This window comes from Aythya fuligula, chromosome 2 (assembly GCF_009819795.1).
Source record: "Aythya fuligula isolate bAytFul2 chromosome 2, bAytFul2.pri, whole genome shotgun sequence".
NCBI lineage: Eukaryota > Metazoa > Chordata > Aves > Anseriformes > Anatidae > Aythya > Aythya fuligula.
In genome coordinates, this window is record NC_045560.1 from 34746658 (window position 1) to 34766380 (window position 19723).

Below are 19723 nucleotides of genomic sequence, written 5' to 3' on the forward strand. Positions count from 1 at the left end.
GAGGAAGCCTAAAGAAACAATATTCCACTTAGAAGAGAATGTTTTGATAAGAAATATGAAATGGAAATATGGGCTTATAATGGAGGAGCCCCTTCTGCATGTGTATCTGGTAACTGTAATGCTGTTCATATTAATAGAGGAATCAGGACACCCACAGGGCAGATCTTGTAGGTCATTAGGGAGGACATTATCTCACATATAAAAAACAAGGTAATTGCATTACAGTATGACTTTGGTTAGATGTTATTCCTCTGTGGGGGTCCAAGAAGCTTGTTTTTTTCCTGACTAGTCGCCTTTCAGATTTATATCTTGCAGGACTCATAAACAACAGGAAAAGTGCTTTCTCTACATTTCACTTGATTTTCTTCAGATACATAAGACAAAAAGGTACCAGTAGTTTTGGTCCTGCATCTGTTTGTTATTCACACGGTAGGATTCTTTTTATTTGTACCATGCTTCTTTATTTTTACTATGTTTCTTTTAATTTTGCTTAAAATGCTTTCCGTTATATAGCTATTGTTTTGAAATTACTTTTTACAACCAACAAGATATCAGTTGCACAGAAGTAAATAGAATTTATACTGTACTGCCACTGAAGTAAACTAGTACAACACTCACTACAATCATTCCCTTATACATCAATCATTTATACAGAATACATACATTATAACATGAAGACAGGTTTGCATTTCAGTTCTCATATATGTTTTCTTCTTATGACCTTTAGTTTTGAATACACATTGCTTCTTCTCCAAGTCTTTCACTTTTACTCTTCTGATTCCGATATTAATGTATCAAATTCATATCCCTAAAAATATCAGAAAAATAAAACAAAATCTATAATAGTCAGGTTAGATGGTGAGTAAAGAATAAAAGAAATCCAATTAAATAGTAAAGAATATTGGCTTTTGATAGTATCAGGTATCTTTCCTGGCCTAAACTTCCACTTTATGCATATGACAGATGCAAGTCAGGGGTAGCCAACTGAAACATGGTTCCAAAACAAATAGGCAGTTCAGATTTAAAACAGTGGATATGAGAAGAAGGACTGTTATTGAAGAACTGTTTAAAATTATTCTTAGAAAGGACAGGAAATATTTTTCCTAACTTGAAAAAAATTTGAGACATCAAAAAAACTTCTCATCTTAACTTGGAATGAAAAATCAAAATCTGAAACATTACCTCAGAAAGACAATCTGAAAAAAAAAAATAGGTTTGGATCAGGAAAAAAAAAAAAGTTGTTCTTACCATTTCAAAAAGCTGCAATGGAGTTTTGATTTTTTTTTTTTTTTACTCTAATTTGCATAAATTTAGAAAATGAAAGAGTAATTTTTAGATAATTTTCTTTGGTCATTTTATAGTGCTGAAATGGGATATTTTAATGATTCTGAGCCTTTTCACCAAAGCTTTAAACTTTTCAAAATGAAACCTGATCTAAAAAAGCGTTGCCAAACCTAATCTCATATGAGCTTTTTGGCTTTGACTATGTGGCACTTTCTCATTAGCAAAGATTTCATAGAGATTCTCTACTAGTTCTTGTGATGAGGCTTTTTGATTTCATGAACTGCAAATCTTTCTTTTGGCAAATTGGTCTCATATTGAAATGCTTAGAGAATATTCCTAGAGGAAGGCTGGTTGTGTTTGATCATTATTAACTTGTGATTTAATAATTTTAATACATGGCTTGAATACTTGCTTATTGTTACCTGGTTCAGATTCCTGGACACCTTGAGACAGACTGACAGGCAGTGACTTCCCAAATCTCTGTGGCAAATTTAGAAGTGATTGAATGGAACTTCTAACAAGTGGAGATCTCCCAAGCCTCTGTGATAAATTTGGAGCATGCCTAGGTAGATTCCCTCCAAAAGCTCTTCCAAATCTCAGAGGCATATTAGCAATTGGTTTAATGCTTCTTTCTTCTGGATAGTTTCTTCCAAACCTAAGAGGTAAATTAGCAACTGAATTTGGCACTTTGTTTAATGTAGGAGTGTTCATTTTAATGATGTTTTTTGATCCCCAGTCTTTCATTTCTTCAAAATTCAGGCTCCTCTGTTTTTCTTCCAAGGCATTGTCTTTAATCTGAAGAAAAAGTAAAAATGATACTAGCATCTGTATAGCGTATTATTTCAGCTACTAGTCAGACAAAGGATTCATTTTATCATCTCTCTGGAAAGCTTCTGTGTATCATTCTTTTTCTCTTTTTCTGTTATCTAATGCTTTCTAGACTATTTGTTGAACTCCATTCTAGTGTGGATTACTTCATTTGGAGACATTGTTCTGCATACCTTTTCAGTTCTCTGACTGCAAGTTCACATCAGCTTCTGCAACTGTTCAAATGGAGTCAATTGGAAATATTTCTGGGCATAGGTGTTGTTAACTCTGCCATCAGTTTTGCGTGGACAGGTATTGTTGTCATGTCCACATTTGCTAATATCACTGTCTGAAGGAGAAGAAGATCTTGGGTAGAAGATGCTGGCTATATTTAGTGACTTGATACAGATACACCCTCTTACTCATCTGGTCCAGATGAACAGGAAGATGGGCCAAGCCACCTGGAGGTGTGTCTCATTTCTTCCTAAGCACTGGGTGGGTGCTTTTGACCCAACATGCTAATGGGCATGCAAAACAAATGGAAAGTATATGGGTCAAGTCCATCTCAAACCTCTTCTGGCCTTGTAGCACAGAGGTTTTCCTGAACTTTAAGTTGCTTTAACCCTCCACTAGCATACAAGAAACATGAGTTGCTCCTGGGCTGTCAGAGCCAGCCAGCACAAAATCTAACTTCTGTGGCTACAATAAAGAACTGAGCTCAGTATGTTACTTGTCTTATGATGTAAAGTGCAGCTTTTACCTGCAAAATAACTATATCAACCTGACCCTTTCCTATATATCATGTTCTTTCCCTGGGTGTATTGAAAATCACTCATTCTGATTTTTGTGACAAAAATAAATTTCTCTGCCTTAGCAGCAAACATGTACAAATATGATTTTCTACTTCAATTAAAGTAGTAGCACAATTAGTAGCACAAATGCTACTAATCCTAATTTCAGTTTCTTATCCACATTTGGTGGTTTCCCCACCACCAAGGAATGAACCACTCTAGTTCATACTTCATGATTAAAATGTCAAATAAACTATGCCTCTTATTGCACCTGTGAACCTGAAGAGAGATCTGAAGACCAGAAGATTTCACTAAAATAATTAAAGGTGTATTTCGCTTTGAGGGATTTTTATTACACCAATGACAATAAGACAAAAAGAGAAGTTGGCTCTCACTTCCCAGGGAGTATTTGCAGGGCAGACAAGAAAAAAAAATACAGATGAGCTGTGCAAATTTGATTTGGCATCCATTGAGATATAATAAATGTGCAACCCTGCAAAGATATTTTTATAGTCAATTTCCAGAGCAGAATTTAGGAACATTAACTATATTAGATTTATAATGTTCTCTGTTTATCATTATTCTTTGAGTATTACAAGCATGCCTTTATTAATTCTGGATTAATAATGTATTTGTTATATTATGTGCATAAAATGCCTGACAGGAATGTTAATTGAGGCCCCACTGTGTAAGTAAGAAACATTTCAGAAAAAAGTCTCAACCTAATCGCAAGGCTGTATTGCAAGAAAATTGAAACACGAATTGATTTACACAGTGTGTGTGTCAGAGCAAATGAATTTCCTGAAAATTTTGTCAACAAGCCTCTTTCATACTGCTAGTGCTGTAATGTCAAATACTGTGCTATGAGGTTAGAAGAGCCATTGTCAAAAAATTCAAAGTACTCAAGATTTGACCCACAGTTCCCCCAAATACTCTCTTAGTAATACAAATCTTACCTTGTAATATTTATCATCATCATCTTCTCTGCTCTGCAGACTGGACTTCATCAGTTCATCTAGGCACATACTACTCGATGTTAGAAAGACCACTGTAACTAAAGCAAGTAGAATAAACTTCTGGGTTGAAATGACTTCCATTTTTTCTCAAATTGAGCTCAGTTAGAAAGCTCAGAATCTGTACAGAAAAGCAAACTGCCATCATTTTATATCATCAGTAAACAAAAAGACATCATTTCCTATGACATCAATCTCAAAAGCTTCAATCCTTAATATTAATTAATGAAGTAATTTGAATATGTTTGAAGAATGTTGGGAATTTTTTTGTGTGAACCTTTTTAATCAACATAGCTACTTGTTAGGGACACGCTGACTTTACAGTTATTTTCTTTGCATGAAATATGTCTTAATTAGCTAAATTTGAGAGCCATGACAGGAGAGACTTAAAACAGCCACAATGTTCTATCTCTATTTGTAGACAAAAACACCTTCTTTCTTTTGTTTCAGTGTCCTCAGAAAGACTATGAAAAGAAGCTTTCTCCATGTATGCATTCTTCTGCTTCAGTGGTCCTTTTGAACTATATAATTCTCATTTTTAGATGTGTACAACTGGGGGCATTTGGCCCATTGAAAACAAGTGCTATATATTGACGTAGTTGATAAGGTTATATAATCATCAAATTACAGACTATCCTGAGTTGGAAGGGACCCACAAGGATCATCAGGTCCAACTCCTGGGTCTGCACAGGACCACCCAAAAATCAGGCCATATGTCTGAGAGCATTGTCCAAATGCTTCCTGAACTCCAGCAGGCTTGGTGCCATGACCACTGCCTTGGGGAGCCTGTCCCAGTGCCCGACCACCCTCTGGGTGCAGAGCCTTTCCTAACACCTATCCTGACCCTCCCGTGTTCCAGCTCCGTGCTGTTCCCTCGGGTCCTGTCACTGTCCCCTGAGAGCAGAGCTCAGCGCCTGCCCCTCCGCTCCCCTCGTGAGGGAGCTGCAGACCTCCCCTCAGCCTGCTCTGCTCTGGGCTGGACAAACCAAGGGACCTCAGCCTTGGTTCTTATATGTCTTGCCCTCCAGACCCTTCACTGTCTTTGTAGCCCTCCTTTGAACACTCTGTAATAGTTTTATGTCAGTTTTATACTGTGATGCCCCAAACCAGACACAGTGCTCAAGGTGAGGTTGCACCAGCACAAAGCAGAGCAGGACAATCCCTTCCCTCACACGGCTGGCAGTGCTGTGCCTGATGCACCCCAGGGTACGGTTGGCCCTCCTGGCTGCCAGGACACACTGCAGGCTCACATTTAACTTGCCATTGACCAGAAACCCCAGATTCCTTTTTGTGGGGCTGCTTTCCAGCCTCTCATCCTCCAGACTGTACGTATAGCCAGGGTTGCCCCTTCCCAAGTGCAGAATCTGGCAGTTTTCTTATTAAACTTCATGTTGTTGGTGATTGCCCAGCCCTCTAATTTGTCAAGAACTCTCTGCAAGGCCTCTCCACCCTTGACAGAGTATCCCAAGAGAGACATAAGAGACATTATACATGAATGAGATCTATTGATATATATATAGTGTCTCTGCTCTAAATTAAACATGTTAATTTGCATTCAAACTGAATTAGGAATGTGTATTTAAAACCCTGTCCATCACTTAAGGTTTTAGAAATTTCAAAGTTTTTATTAGATTTATATTCTTAGGGCAAAATTTCCAACAGTAGTTTTTAAAAGGGCATCTGCCACTTTGCTGCATGCAGTGAAGGCACTGGACGGCCTGTGCATGCTCTATCCCAGAAGGTGATTCAGGCTCCATGTTAAATGAAGGCTCCATATTAAATGAAATTAAGGCGGATACTGAGTTGATTGCTAGATAGGCTGGTGAGCCAAGCTGCCATAAGAAAACATATTGTGTTGCTCTTCCATTTGTTATTCTTAAATTCTTAAAAACTGCCTAAATCTCATATGCTAATACTTAAAATCAGCTGCATAATGAGAAATCTGCTCATGATAAATATTCATGCTGGAAAACTGGACTCTAGACAAGTTGATAGCATTTACTGCACTGTAAAGCTGAAGCATTTCTGAATAACCTCATTTTAGAATTAAGTTGGCTGTTTTCATGGGTTTAAAGCTGTGTGACATGCATGGAGTAATTTCTGTTTTAGCTTCTCTGAGGCTAAGATCCTAGAGGCCTTAAACTGCTTTGTATTAGAGCTAAAAAGATACTCAAACCTCCCTTTGGACTGCAGGTCAAGTGTTGGAAACTTCTCTGACATGACTGTTACTGTAATTTGACCGACATAACAGGAAACACTAACCATACCTCCTAAACTGTGTACTAGAGCCACTTAAAGTGAAAAATAAAAAAAAAAATTCCAAGGACTGATCTTCTTACGAGAAATGACATCTTTTCCTTTCCCACACTTTAATCCTTATCCAATAGCACAAGGAACAGTAAGCTCCTCCTGTTACTGGGGAACTTCTAGGGTAGGATGACAATCAAAAGTGTTGGGTGTGTCTCCTTGAAGATGATAAGAGTAAGCAGTTTTAGAGGGAATTTGAAGCCTTCTTGGGAAGAGGATATATCTTCTGGACATATTCCTTGTGCAACCTGCTTGAGGTGGTCCTGCTTGAGTAGGAACATTAGACCTGATGACCTACAGAGGTTCCTTCCAACCTCAACCGTTCTGTGATTCTGTGATAACATGATGGGGCTTGGGACATGCTACACAATGCCTACTACCAGACTTTTGTACTTTCTAGTGAAGCATCTGGCATGTTACCATGAGAGAGCAGTAAACAATGGACCAGACAGACTGTGTGACTGGTTTTACCTGGTAATTCCTGTGAAATGCTTCTCTTTCAGCTTGGCTTCAGTGCTAGTCCACCTGCCATAATTTTCACATTTGTTCCAGATAAATGGTGAGCCTGCATTTCCTCTCTTGTGTTCTCTCTGAATTCTGAGGGATGAGTTCAGGAATCAGGAATAATCCCATCCCTAAGATAAGGACCACTAGACTTCCAGACACTATAGTTTGCTGTGTCACCCATTCCTCCAGTAGGACTGAGACTATAGAATGAACCAGATGACAGTGGGAGCCAGAAGGGGTAACATCTGGAAGCATAGCTGTGTGAGGTGAGCTGTGTGTGAGGACCTGTCCAGGTGCTTTGCTACCAGTATCTGCGGTGAACCTGCCTGACACCGTGTGTGGGAAAATATCCCCTTTCCCAGGGGAGAGGGAAATACCATTAACAGAGCTAGAAGTGAAAAGGAAGCAGGTTTTCTCAGGTGGAGAAGGTGTGAAAGATTCTGCCCATTTCTTATGTGGCAGGAGGCCATTAAATTGTTAAAACATGAGAATGTTATTAGTAAGCTAATTAGGAGCTTATGTGAGAAAAGAGTACATTTTAATTAGTCACTGGCTTTTGTGTTCAGCTTTCCCTTGTTGTTAGAGACATTATTTGCATTCATTTCCTCTTTGTTTCTTTGCTGTATGTAATCCTTCTGGCCCTGGCTGACAGCAGAAAATGTTGGGTTGAAAGATCTGGGACTTCTTTCAGAAAACTTGGAAAAAACGGAGTATGATGAGAAACTAAACACAGTTCTGCACAGGGGCAATGCTTCCCCTTGCATTCTCCAAACCTATTGTACAAAATGTTTTGGAGTGTGGTGTGGTAGATGGAGGGAAAAGGATACTGGACCAGTAATGATTCATTAAGTGTAGTTGTATGTGGGTACATAAAAAAATTATATAGGAAGTAAGAAAGCATCATATGCCCTCAGAGTTCCTTGGTGATAGCCCTCTCTCTCAGAGTAAGCGACCTCTTCTGTTTGGAAAGTCACATATATTCTATGGGTGGGGAAATGGAGTTTTGGGGGTGCCTGAATTATTTCCAAATCCAGGCCAAATTCATTGGAAAACAGAGGAAATAAAAGGAAGATTTTAATGGATAATACCTTAAAAGGAGCCCATGTCCTCTTAGTGCTCTGGCAGGTCAGGTGCAGCAGTTGTCTCTTTTCACCAAGGCTGAGTGTGGTGGGTTCCTGACTCTCTGGAGCCTCATGTTATGGGGCTTCCATCTGTGGGAACAGATGGATTTTCCAAATTCCTTTTTTTAATGGTAACAATAAAAACAATAATGCATGCAATTCCTGTGCTAATATCTATTGAACATGTGGTCATTTACCATTGGGTTTTCCTTTAATTTGCTACTGGATTATGAACCTCTCTTGATCAATGGTTTTTCAATTAACTGTGTGGGAATATTTGATCTCTAAAATAAATGGAATTGGCATGATCCAAAAACTCTTCTGCATTGTTTGGCACAAATACAAATTCTGTTTTCCCTAGACAGAATAGGAAAATTTATTGCTGTTGTCTAAGCTGTATCGGGCTTTCATGACATTGTCTTCTATGTATATTGATTTTCTAAGACAATGTAAAGTGAAGTTTTTCAGGTATTTTGCATGCCAGGCAGTCAAAGAGTTGTATATCCCCTGTACTTTCTCATGGGTTAATTTGCCTTTGATGGCACTATGACAGGAACTCTTTGGAAATTTCATGTCAAGCAGCTATGATGATTGGTCATTATCTTTCCTGAGGTAGGGATTATCAGGCCCTAGAGCTCAAGTACTGGAAAAGGCAATAGGAGCACTCCTCATCATTGTGACTACAAATTCTGCTATGTTTAGACCACCTGCAGTAGTGGCACAAACTGACCAAGCTGACTTGGAGCAGAGGCAGCTGAAGCATCCTGGCACGACCTATTAAAATGATTTATTTTGGGAGGGAAGACACATTTGTTGGTGGTAACAAATGATGTTGAGGAAGAGGTCTGTCTATACTCAAATTGTTCCAGCTTGATCCACAAAAACGTCTGGTTAAAGCATATGGGAATCTCTAGTACTGTTGAAAACAACTTTAGTGTTCCTAGCCTCTTGTCCCAGACTTGTTTTGTCTTGCTATCTTTTGTCACTCATCAGCCAAGCTGTTCAGAGGACTTGACCATAACTGAACTTCTGAAAATTCCCCAGACAGTTAAATAGGAATGAGCCCTCCCACCTGCATGTGAAATAAGCGTCACAGGGCTAATTTAAAGAGTTTTCCTACAGGTTCATGTTACAAACTAGGACAAGGTAGTGCTTGCTTCTTTTCTTCTCTCTGTTTAGTGTAGGTAGGCATGGGAAAGAGCATTTATTTTGGCTTAGTGGTACAACAGTAATTTTGATCTGGTCTGTGATGAGTTGCTACAGTGGCTTGATGTACATCTACTTTAAAAATTTGACATTAAAATGTAATTAGTAGTAATGGTATGAGTAGCTCAACGTCATAGGCAGCTCAATGTACTGTAAGTTATTTGATTCCAGTGAAAGAACAAGTTTTAATATTGCTCCTTCTGTTTCGTGTAATAATATACTGATAAATCCTTATCTATTATTAACAACATATTGTGTGAAAATTGCATGTTATATGACTCATGCCACCAATATGCATCTGCACAGTTCCATAATGATAAATCATTCATAATATATTCATTTTGCCGTTATGTATTATGTGACCTATTCTATGGCTCATTTTGAATTAAGAAGATTTAAAAATATATACATTTTTTAATTGGCAAACAATTCAATTCGTTTTTCACTCATTCCTATGGGATGCAATGATGGGTTTGTGCTGGTGTTGCTGTGTTATGCTTCAGTTCTGGCATGCAATAGGAGGTGTATTTGCCCATAATATTTATGGATCTAAGCAGGTAGTCATACCTGCACTGCAGTCAGTATCCTGACGTTGTATATGTATACAGGCCTGGTTTTTCCCTCATACTGAGAATAAATATTTCACTGATAAGTGTAACCAGCGAAACTTGGTTTCCCTTAACTTTGTGACTGAAGAGTAAACGCTAGTGTGAATTCTCCAAGGTGCAGTAAGGATTAGTTTTACTTCAGGATCCCTGCATGAGCTGCATGTCTGTCCTCTCTTGCCTTGCATGTTATCATGAAGCAGAATTTCAGTGAGACTTCTGCCCTGCCAAATTGAACTTGGCTTCAGATTTGGAAGTTATCAAGGGTCACTGACAGACACACACTTCTGCACAGAGAAACAGATTTGCCTCATTTCATTAGGAAACCAGTACTAAATCAGAAATGACTCTGGTGAAATACCACAGATGTAAAGACTCAAAATCTGTACAATTACTGTGGGCACAATGATAGTTTCTATCTTTGTTAATGAGGCATTAGTTTAGGTTTGGGTATTTTGCAGGAAAATAGGGGAATTTACTCGTCTATGAAAGCCCCCTTCTTTGTGAAGTATGACTTGGCAAGAAAAAAAAATCCTTTGTGAACCTGCTCTCCCTGATTTGCAGAATCAGACCTTTGATTTTAAACTAGATGTTCAACTTCATGTTGTTCTGAGCTTTCCTGTTAGCTGGGTAGTAGTAGACAAAAGGCAAATGCACGCAAACATCATGGTACAAATAATCTTATTTTAAGGTAAACCCTTATGAATCATTCTACAGTGTCAGAAGATATTTCGCACTTTGATTAGCTAAATCTGGAATATGAATGTGTAACTTCACATTTTAATGTTTTTATTTTCCTTGAACTTTTGGAGCAGCAGAACAGCATGGGAGAGAGAAAACAATAAAAGGCTTGAGTTATTAGGGTAACAAGCTGAAAACGACTTTATCTTCTTGTTAAAAAAAAAGGTGTGAACAATAATTTAAGGTTAGACAGGTTCTTCAATTATACATTGGTGTTAGTAATAAAATAAACATGTATTCAAATAGCATTTGGGATATAAATGCATTCTTCTTTTTTTTTACTAACTACTCTGCAGAGTATAATACTGTACTTACCAATCTACTACAGTGTGTAGCAGCTCGAGCCCATTCTTGTCTATTAAAAATTAAACTCTTTTACCATACATTATTAAAAGTGCTTTGGTTGGCTGCAAATCAAGAAAGACTTCATAAAGTCTTAGAAGAAAGAGAAATCTGATTAAGTCTATGGTCCACAGGCAGCAATGGAAAGTACATGAGAAAAAATTAAACTATGTCTTAAAAACTCTTTCAAGACTTTAAAAAATAATTAATAGCTTTTATTCAAGTTAACTATTAACCAAGAGACTTTTAATAGATTTATTATTACAAGTTCCCCCTTTCCTATTGCAGTTTGGAACCTGTGTTAGTTACAGATATAGATGCCCTTACTCCGTATTCTTCCCTTTTTCAGAATGACTTCCCTCCCCACCTCCCCCAGAAATATGGTGCTCATTTAATGGTTCCCCTATGCCTTGTACATAAGCACTGAGGAGCATGAAGATTATACTATATATTATCTGAATTGTGGTTGCAATGTCTGATTTTCACTTTAGGAAAAAATGTAGGCAATTTAGGAGAGAAAAAAAGTTAAAGGAAAACATCCAGTTTCCTGGAGTGAGACACAGGCTGCAAGCATTTTGCTGACAAAGCTGATGAATAAGAAAGTCCAGCTTATTTGAAATAAAGCTTCTCTTTCTTTCATTTTCTTAATGTAGCTTTTCAAAGGGAAAGGAGGAGAGAAAAATCTGTTCTTTTCATCCTCGCTGTTTTATGACAGTTATGTCAGACAGTGTCCTCAGATGGGAAGTAGCATCTCACTGGGAAGTACTGAGCTCTGCATGTCGTGGTGAAGGAGATGACTGTGTCATTACTTAACCTTGAGTTGAGTGTTAGCTGTGAGGTCTGTAACATCTCTTTACATTGTGAAAAAATGACAGGGAAGGTGAAGCAGCACAGCCATCACACTGGGGTCATGGTCCATGACTGGGAGTTATTTTTGTTGTTTACATAGAAATATTCATTTACAAACTTAGCTCAGAAGGGCAAGAAGTCTCCATGCCACCACTTTGAACGTGAAGAGAGGTGGGATGCACTCAAGCTTCATTTCAAGCATACATCTCCCTGCCTCAGGGCAGGGCTGGGCTCACCTCTGACAAACCAGGACACCAAGAGGCCGTCTGATGCTCTAGAGGCCTGCCAGCTCCTTCTGCTGATAATCAAATAAAATGGAACCAGAAAAAGTCTTCTGGACAGACTACTCTTCTTTTCTTTCTCACCTGGGAAAGAAATGAAACCTGCTAGGAACCAGAAAGCCATCAAGCAAGCATCCTGCCAGGGCCCCCTCCCAAGAAGAGGGTCAAGGCCTGACTAAGTGAGGCCTGAGGAGAGAGGTACCAACTATTTGAAAACAGACAAGGTTAACAAAGCAGAAAGTTGTTCAATTATCGCAGATTTTGTGCAACCTTCTTTGAAATGTGCTGCTGGATACTGCTTGAGATAGCATGGTAGGTTAGCTGGAGAGTGTGGCTGCTTTAGCACCAACACTTTTATGTTCTTGTGAAAAAAAGAGTCACTCTTTGGACTGCTAGCGTTAGGTCAGAGGTTGGACTCGGTGATCTTGAGGTCTCTTCCAACCTAGAAATTCTGTGATTCTGTGATTCTCCACTACTTCCTTATTTATTTATTTATTTATTTATTTATTTATTTATTTATTTATTATTTAACGGTCTGTGCATCCCTGTTCATCTGAAATCCAGAGGAGAGATCTTTGTGAAGGTCTGATCCACTGGTCTTTGTGGATCAACAGGTTTCTAATGGGAAAACTGCAAGTGGTAAGGTGCAAGTGAGTACTGGAGCTCATTCACTGTCTATTCTGTAGCATTTCAAAACCATGGCACAATGTGTCCCAAATTTATGAGTAAAGAACATTTGTCAGTCCTGCTTGGAGTTACCAGTAATCCCCAAAATTTTTGTGATGGTCTGACAATGTCCTGAAGAGTCATGTTCTAATTCTTGATGTATTGGCTTGGGCAGTAGATAAGCAAGTACTGAAGGAAGGTTTAATACCAAACCATCCCTCAAAATCCTCATCAGATGCCAAGCCACTGATTCTGATAATTTGTGTTCATCATGTTTGCCACTCAGTTCCCTGAACCTTGTGCTGACTTTCTCAGAGACAAAAATCAAGGAGTTTTAGTCCTGGTAGGAAAGGAGCCGTGATGGCAGGTGTTGCATGGTAGGGGAAGCACTAGGAGCAGTGAGAGCTGTGTGTGGGGCCCATGAAGGAATTAGAGCAAGAGGCAGCTGCAGAAAGAGCAGAAGGAGAACAGCAAACCAGGAAAGCCTGTGCAGGGTGTCAATCCTAAGCACAGATCCTCTCTCTATAAAGTGTAAGAACTAAGTAAATTTTGAGTTATAGGGCTCTAATTCCATCACTGGATTGTGGTGACTGTATAAGGCCACTTGAGCTTTGCTCTTATAGTTTATGATAGCACCACAATCCCTGTGTGGATTTACAGCACTGTAATTTTTTACAATAGTGAGCTGTTTGTTTTTCTATTTACAACAGTACATCACTGGAGATACTGATAACAGTCACCTAGTTCTGTCATGTAGTTCTCTATACTCTCGCATTTGTTTTTGTAGAAAAAATTAAAGCCATTCTTTAGGAACTGGGAGGGGGAAGGAAGGGAGGAGGGCGCTACATCTACATCATCTGCCTATCTTTGTCTCTTTAAAGACTGTTTAATTTAGCAACTATTTGTCCAGATGCAGGAGGGCATAATGATGACCAATTTCACATTGCAGTATGACAAACAGCTGTATGACTCCCACTTTCACATATTTTCTTTTCTCTTTCTTGCCCCCTGCCATATATTAATTTCTCAATTAAGGTCCATCTCACCAGTCTGCTGCACAGGATGGGGCCATAAGAGAAGGCTGAGGGGAGGTCAGCATGGTACATCGTGTGCAGAAACAGGGCTCAGGCTTGACCCCACGCTGAAGCAGTCCCATGGATTTTGGTTCAGAACAGATGGATGTACAGTTAATTTGATTAGTTACGAGTATGGCAGGGAGGTAATCACAGCAAAAGGGGAAGAGCACGGCAGGTAGCTAATTTAAGTGTCATGCTGTAGCCTGCTGCAGCGTCACAGCCATATTCTGCTCTGCAGGTAATTTCACCAATTATTTAGTGCAAATAAATAAATAAGTTGTGTCTAACAATAAACTCAATTGGACATCCCACTGTACCTTGAGCAATGGGAGAGGGGACAGCACAAATTTGGCAGCAAATCTGAGGAGCTAGTTATGAGAGTTAAAAGGATTTGAATGGAGAGGTAGGGGATGCCCAGAAGCCTTTGATTTTGATGGAAGTAACTGACCTTGGCATTTAGAAAAACTCATGGTGACCCTACTTACATCTTTCAGTAAAACCTGCAGTGATTTTACTGCAGGTCAAAAAGTATGTCTGCGGCCAAAAGGAATGGAACCTCTGTCTCCACATGCAGACTAATGGCTGTATAATGGACATGTCTGCAGGCCTGTGATTCTAGATGAACACAAATTATCAGAATGGACTGAGTTATTTTCAGTTCTAATACAGAAAATTACCACTGCAGTGTGATAAGATTTGTCACATGTGGGAAGTCTTTTGTTTCATTTCAGTCTCTTTTTTTTCAGTGTGGGATGTAAAGAAATATGATAACAAATCCATCTTGATATATCTCTGCTTTGCCAGGACACCAGAGGCCAGACTTTGGTTTAGAAAAACACAACAACAAATATTTCCCTCCTTAATATTAAATCTACGAATTTTGATCATGATTTGATATATTTAGGCTGTATTTTTAATTAAATAATACCTAAAAGCCTAAGGTGACTAGTCATTAACAGAAGGATTTTAGCTAATGCCTTCCCAATCACTGGTCAATACAATACACATTGCAGTTTCAAGTGAGTCATTTTTTATCAGATTTTTGTGCACTCTCTCCCAGGCTAGGTCATGGTAGTGCCTAAAACAGTACTGTATTTTCTAGATTTTACTTATGTGCAGACTTTGTTGGTAAAATATCTAAATTAGGCTATTATGCAGTTTGGTTATCATTCTTCTTTTGGTATGCAAAAGAAGAGCTGTATGCAAATAAAAAGAAATATAAAAGCAACTTTAAAGGATTTATTCAGCATTCTCTCAATTTAACCACACGGGGGCATGAGATATTTATTTAAGAGACCTTTTTCGGCATTGGGAAATATATGAAGATAGGAAGCCTTACTGATAAAAGAGTCAGAACTGTCACTTGCTTGTTAGCCTTTTTGCTTGCCTTCAGAAATACTTAGCAAATAATTATTGCAAATGGCAATAAGATAAAATATAATAAAAACCAAAAATACAATGTGGACAGGAGAGAATATGAAAACAGATTTTAAACATCCCCATTAGTTAACTTGGCCTTTAAATATATTTTTATGACACTATTTTGAATTCTGGTGGCTCTGTAAACAAATTCTGAAATCCTCCATATAACCCTACATATCTGACTTAAATAACCTGAACATCTAAATTAAATGAAAAGATGGCAGCTCTGAGATATAATGACCTCAATCTGGAGTAAATTCATTTCATTAATTGCTTAGATGACATTAATTTTTGTCATTCACTTGCAGGATGAGTAATATGCTCTATACATTTAGGCCCAGATCCAGCAAAGCACATAAAATCATAGTTAATGATATTAAATACTGGAATAGTTCTCCTTGAGCACATGCCTTAAACTGAGTACATATTGAAGTGCATTCCAGCACAGAGAAAGTGGCACAATCAAACCTTTAATTAGTTTTAAAATGGAATTCAAAATGCAATGCAATTCTTTGCACTTTACATTGAAAACAATGCATACTATGGGATTCTCCTGGGACAGAGATGACTAAACCTATTTATCCACTTTGGTTTCCAAAGGGAATGAATGCTCATTGTTTTCTGCTGTTATTCTTCCCCAAATTTATAAATTTATTTTGCTCAGTCAACTTGTTTTGTTTAAAGCTTAATATTTATATGAATATTTCCAAGTCTGTTATTTTACACACTTTTTTATTTATAAGATAATTCTTGCATTTTATTGGTATTTAAGAGTGTGGAATATTTTTACTTCTGCTTCTGCAATCTTAAATCAAAGCAAAATGAGCAGCAGTAGCACCATACAAACCATTGTACCTGAAAGTTTGTTTCTGGTCAAAATAAGCTGAAAATCAGGATTTTGTGCTGCACATTTCTGATCCAAATATTTAATGCTCACCCAGCTCAAAGGAGACATAAATTTAGGTCTTTTATTTTGAGCTATTGTATGCTTTCCACTCTGCAGTTTCTAGCATGTGCCTCTGACATACCAGTCTCTATCCAAGCAAGATTACTGCACACAGGTGAATTCTAACAAGGAGCACTGTCTTCCTGTTCCTCTCAGAGAGAATAAGTTGAGAAAGGCGTTTCTGAATTCAACCTGGACATCACCAAAACCTGGAGTACTTTGTTCTTTGGCTTTGGTATAAACCCATCTTTGTTGTAAATATATTTTTTGCAAGGAGTCAAAATAATGCCCAGATTCGTAGCAGGCAGAGGCAAAATTATTTCCGAGCATAATGTAGCTGGTATAGCACAGTGAAACTAACTCCTGAACTAGCAGAAAACAACTGTTGGATACTTTTTCCAAAGCTACAAAACCTTCTTATTTCAATACCTATAGATCCAATTTGATTGCTCCAACTATTTCTTCTTGACATCTTGCCTTTTATAAGTGCTCTGTAAAAGCTTGCGGGAAAATCCCTCCTAACAAGCTTTAAAATAACCTGAGACTGTTGCTCCTTTTGCATAACAAAGAAATTCATGTGTCTCCTTGCCATGTTCTTCCTCAGACTTAGAATTTTATGTGGGGAATTACAACCAGTAAGCAGAGGATGAGCCCATATTGCAGCCTTACTCTGGCGAAATGCCCACTGATACCAAGCATGCAATTTCTGTCCCCAAAATAAAGTCGTGTAGTATGTTTGATTGTGTTTCTTTTATTTTCCCTAGTATGTCTGTTCACTGCTAGCAATGAAGTCCTGGCGTGTTTTAATCTCTGAAGCTATCAGTTCATCTATATGCTCCCTGGAATGGATGAGGCAATGAACATGGTGTCAGATACTGTTTTCCCGTAAGTTTTTCTGATCCACTAATGCATCAAATATATTTGAATTTACTATTCACATAACTTTTTATGGGACACTATTAAGCCAATTTGCTTGATAACCACTGTAACCTTTTTAGTAAGTTACAGCACAGTGAGGTCATTATTCCTGGATGTGGTTTGCTGTATCTTATACCACACACTTTTACCATGACATCCCTGTATGAAAGGGGAGAATGCAGTTTGGTGATTTGGGGGTGGTGTTTTTTTTTTGTTTTTTTGTTTTTTTTTAATATGATTTCTTGTTCATAAATAGAGAACTGATTAGGGAGAATGATTTAATATTGCTTTGCCTCAAAAGCAATGGAATCTTGGGAAAGGATCAAACAGTCCCCTTAAATTGTCTACCACCTTCCTGACTTCATATTGTTTTTAAATGAAACATCTGACACATTCTCCAGCTGGGGTGTTATTTTCTTCCTCTTGACAAAGTGATTCAAAATTCACTGAAAAACAAGCTGAATGGAAGAGATTTTTTTTTATTTTATTTTTTTCCATAGACATCTGGAGCTTTCTTTCAAAGCTGATGTGATCTTTCATCTGGACAAGAAAGGCTTTGATCCAAACTCTAAGATCCCCCTATCTCCCAGTTAATTGGTGTTAGTGAGGTAGGTTTGACAGTCCCTAACGCAGTCTCTGGAATGCCTTACTCTGTTAAGACCTGTCTTTTGTGGCTCAGTCAGCTCAAAGACATCAGCTTTCTCTTTGTTTGACTTCTGCCCCGCTGGGGATGGTTACAGGTTTTATTTGCTTTCATTATTTTCTCTTGTAAAACCATTGAATGCCAACAAAGGAAAACACTTTCCAAACAGAGGAAAACCCAATCACTTACAGGCTTTGATTGTCACAAAAACTCACATATAATAAGTGAGAAGGAAAAGGGGATTGCATTATAAATTCAGTTCATTTTTAAAGATCTTGCCCACTTTTTATTGTGGTCATGTCTGTTTTCCTGTTATACATTTATTAAATGAAACAATAAAAGAAAGTGTCTTTGCTCCCACCATGTGTACATCAGCTATAGACTGTATATATGAACATATTGTTCTCTGAAAAAAAAAATAAAAATTCTAATTTCTAATTTCTAGAAAAAAAAATCTAATTCTAAAAAAAAGAAATTTCTAATTTCTTAATCCAATTTTTAATGTGATTAATTTAAACAAAATCTTTGCTCTTCCCTCATGACAGGACATGGGAATAAAGGAAATTTTACCTTCTCCACATTGTAGCAGTTGGCACTGTGGGTAATAGTTAGGTAAAGAGAGCTTACTCTGTGGGGCTTTTTCTCCAACTCCTGTGACAATGGAGACCATACACACTGGATGAACAGAGCCCACATTCAGCTGCACCATTATCAGAATGAGAGATGAGACAGGAAAGAAATACATAAAATTCATTTCCTTTTATGCTTTGGGAGAACTACACAAACCCTTGTCACTTCTCAGCCAGGGCACACTGCAACTCCACATTCCTATACTTACCTAGACTGCAAGGAATGGTACACCAAAGAAGCAAAACCATGCAACACTTAAAATTTCCTCTACCGAGTTTCTACAGCTGAAAAACTGGAAGCTTCATGATCCATCCCTTTTTCAATGGAACTAATTGCTCTTTCTCTCAGACAGCCTAACAATTGCAATTAACCAGTTAAAGCTAGTTATTCTCAATATGCATTTAGCTAAAAAAAACAAAAACAAAAACAAAAACAAAAAAAACCAACAACAACAAAAAAACACATCTGCTTTTATTGTGCCTAGAATATTTTATATGTGCCTAGAAGTGTATATATATATATATTTTTTTTTTTCCTACAGCAGTGTTTAGTCTTATAAAATATATTTCGCTTTTGCTTAAACCCTGCCCACTTCAATACCATTCCAACTACTACTAAGATACAACTTCACTAGACAATGCAATTGTTTTATATATCTGTGAGATGGACAAAGTCAGCATCTCCCTATGGAAAAACACAGGAGAACAGCATGCTTAAGTAATTGATTCAATCAGACAGATACAGCTCTCATATTTTTGAGGATCTGTAGGCACTGGCAATTTTCCAGCTACTCTTTAAGGTACAGGAAGCAATATGATACAGAACAACTCTTCTCATTAGGTATCATGCTGAACTGTTGTGGTATTGCTTTGGTTGCTGGCAGACATTTCCCCAAACCAACAGCTCTTGACCACTTACATTACTGAAAAGAGCGTCTGACACCACATAAACTCAACATTGCAGAATTACACTTAGGAAAGAGTGTAGGACTTTTGTGGTGTGTTTATTGTCTGTACAGCTAGGGGGTAAGCTTACTCATGGCCCTGACATCCGATCATGAAAGAATATTTGAATTTCAATATTGAAAATATCAAAGATGAAAGTAGAGATTCCTCATCCACTAGACATAAAAAACACACAGCAAAAGTCATTATTAGCTGATATGTTTGAGAAACTATACGACAGCAATAACCCTGCAGCTGTTATTGATCTTGGCAGTTAGAGGTTTAATATTGATTAGAAACTGATATACCACTGACATTCACATATCTATTTCTCTCAGAATATATGTCTCATCTTTTTTCTCTAGGTTCATCTCTGGAGCAAAGGTCTCAGAGTTCAATGAGCTACTCAATGGTAGGTTCTGTATCCCACAGCTTTTCTTTAGCACAGCTTCTTCCAAAAAGTTGATGGAAAGGCAGTGCCTTTGAACTGCAGTGAGCATATCTGCAGTGTATAAGGTTTTGTTACAAGTAGGTAGTTGAGTAGGAAGAAAAATGAAAAGAGGCTGTAAAACTATTTTTTCAAGATTGAAGGGGGGGGGTGGGGAGGAATATTGTAAATAATAA

The 19723-nt window shown here is 37.9% G+C and overlaps 1 protein-coding gene across 1 annotated transcript; it reads right to left on the reverse strand.

Annotated features, from left to right (window-relative positions):
• Nucleotides 1–766: 766 nt before the first annotated feature.
• Nucleotides 767–3979, reverse strand: NPVF (neuropeptide VF precursor). Its single transcript, XM_032180655.1, has 3 exons — nt 3839–3979; nt 1693–2079; nt 767–808 (listed from the first exon to the last, which is right to left on the reverse strand). Exons 1-3 carry the CDS (start codon nt 3977–3979, stop codon nt 767–769), a joined length of 570 nt encoding a protein of 189 aa, XP_032036546.1.
• Between the last annotated feature and the right edge of the window lie 15744 nt (nt 3980–19723).

Bases quoted from the DNA above. Each gene is read 5' to 3' on its own strand.
- NPVF (XM_032180655.1), bottom strand. From the start codon at position 3,979: ATGGAAGTCATTTCAACCCAGAAGTTTATTCTACTTGCTTTAGTTACA. The intron at 2,080-3,838 runs GTAAGATTTGTA...CTTTTTCTTCAG, and splicing joins ATGATGATAAATATTACAAG to ATTAAAGACAATGCCTTGGA. The intron at 809-1,692 runs GTATTCAAGCCA...TGATATTTTTAG, and splicing joins AACCAGGTAACAATAAGCAA to GGATATGAATTTGATACATT.